Here is a 1,774-nt window from a genome sequence, read left to right as displayed (position 1 = left end):
ATATATATATATACATACATATACATATATATACATATATATATATATATATATATATTATTTGTTGTTCAACAAATAACTTGTTAAATGTTTTTTTATGCATATATATGATATATTATTTAAATGAAGTTTGATTAATTATAACTTATTTAATAACAGTGTATTATAATTTAATATCAATATACACAAAAATTTATTGTAATTTCATTAATTTTTTATTTTAATGAACTAGTTTGTTACTATTTATCTTTATTATTTGATTATAAAAAATTAACTCATGTATTTTTTCATTTATTTGGAAATAATTAGTTTGATGCTAATTCCAAATCTATTCAATTGTTTATATATTTAGATTCATAAAACTATCTGATAATATTAAAAAAAAAAAAAAATCCAATACTCCTTTACATTTTTTAATTTTTTATTTGTTTTATATGAAAAATTATGTACCAATCAAATGATTAACTTTATATAGAAAATTAACTATTTCTTGAATTTTAGCATTTTAATTAATATAAACAAGTTGGGTATAGATCAAATATGGATATTAAAAATTTTATGCAAGCTAAATACAAACTTATTTAGAAGCTCGTTTCAAGCTCAGGAAGAATATTAACAACTTATGATTCGACAAAGTCAAGTCTAAACAATGACATGCTATAAGAGCAAATCTTTAGTGAACTAAACTTGTGTTAGTATTCGACTTTTTATGTTTATTTTTTTTTTTTTGAATTTGAAATTGGCTCATGTCAAAAATGGCTAGTGAACAATTCATTTATGTTCGCTTCGAAAAAAAGTTCCCGTTCATTGTCAGTTCGTGCCCGACTCAAATTGGCTCATTTAAGTTAATTAAAAAAAATAATATAGAGCGTTGGATTTGAACATACACCATTCAAATGTAATAAAAATTAAAGAATTACAAGATCTCACAGTAGATATAGTGATTTAAATTTAAGTATAAATTTATATAATCTATTACATTTTAAATAAATAAATAAATAAATATTAACAAAGAACATATTAGTCACGAATTACGTAGAGCCGGCAGAACACGATTAGAAAAACACTCAATCACTTCGAGGTGGGAGATGATGGAAATCAGGGGATCCCCACCGCCGCCCGGTAGCCCAATCCGCAGCCTCCTCGTCTCTTCTTCTTTTCTTTCCCCATCCGAACGCCCGCCATTATCGTACCTTCGAGGTTATCATTCTCCCAGTCCCGATTCGCCCCCGTTGATCCACTCCGCTCCTCGAAACCTCACCGCGAACGCGTCCATCTCTCCGTCTCCGGTATCCCGGAGGAGGAAGGCTCGGAAACCCTAGTTCAAGACCTTCAGGTACCAGAAGCTTGGCTTGTTCCTTCCAAAGCCCTCGAGGTGAGTATCATTTGTACTTCAGTTACATTTGGTTTTAGAGAAAAGTGCGGCTTCTTGATTGGTTGTTTCAGAAGAGAGCAGGAACATGGCAATTGGCTTTCTTGATGAGAAAAGAGTATTTACCTATATATATACTATCCAATTTATATGAATTTATATATCTTACAGTTAAATTTTATTTTATTTACATTTATACCACTTAAATCTTTCATATCAATAAAAAGGATCACAGTTTTAACTTGGAAAAGTTGAAAGAGACCTTTTTCATGCATAGATATGGTGGTGTATAAGTAAAAATAAATAAAGTTTTGGTTTTAGAAATGTAAATATGTAGTGATGCGTGCTAGAAAATTCGCGGCGGTAGAGTAACCGTCTATCGTCTTAGCGTTATACGAAAGT

At 29.4% G+C, this 1,774-nt stretch overlaps 1 protein-coding gene across 2 annotated transcripts in view; it reads left to right on the top strand.

Moving 5' to 3' along the window:
* Positions 1 to 1,132: 1,132 nt before the first annotated feature.
* The window catches only part of LOC110031527, a gene marked incomplete at its 5' end in the record, with an annotated part of 18,335 nt that continues 17,693 nt past the window's right edge, over positions 1,133 to 1,774 (top strand). Inside the window, 1 exon segment of one of the 2 annotated variants that reach the window (XM_020734773.1) lies at positions 1,133 to 1,336. In XM_020734773.1, the coding sequence (XP_020590432.1) occupies positions 1,133 to 1,336 (204 nt within the window). 2 annotated transcript variants of the gene reach the window in all.

The sequence above is a fragment of the Phalaenopsis equestris genome, unplaced genomic scaffold (genome assembly GCF_001263595.1).
Source record: "Phalaenopsis equestris unplaced genomic scaffold, ASM126359v1 Scaffold000837, whole genome shotgun sequence".
Classification (NCBI taxonomy): domain Eukaryota; kingdom Viridiplantae; phylum Streptophyta; class Magnoliopsida; order Asparagales; family Orchidaceae; genus Phalaenopsis; species Phalaenopsis equestris.
Note: the sequence above shows the minus strand (reverse complement) of the source record. Positions and strands in the feature narration are given on the sequence as shown.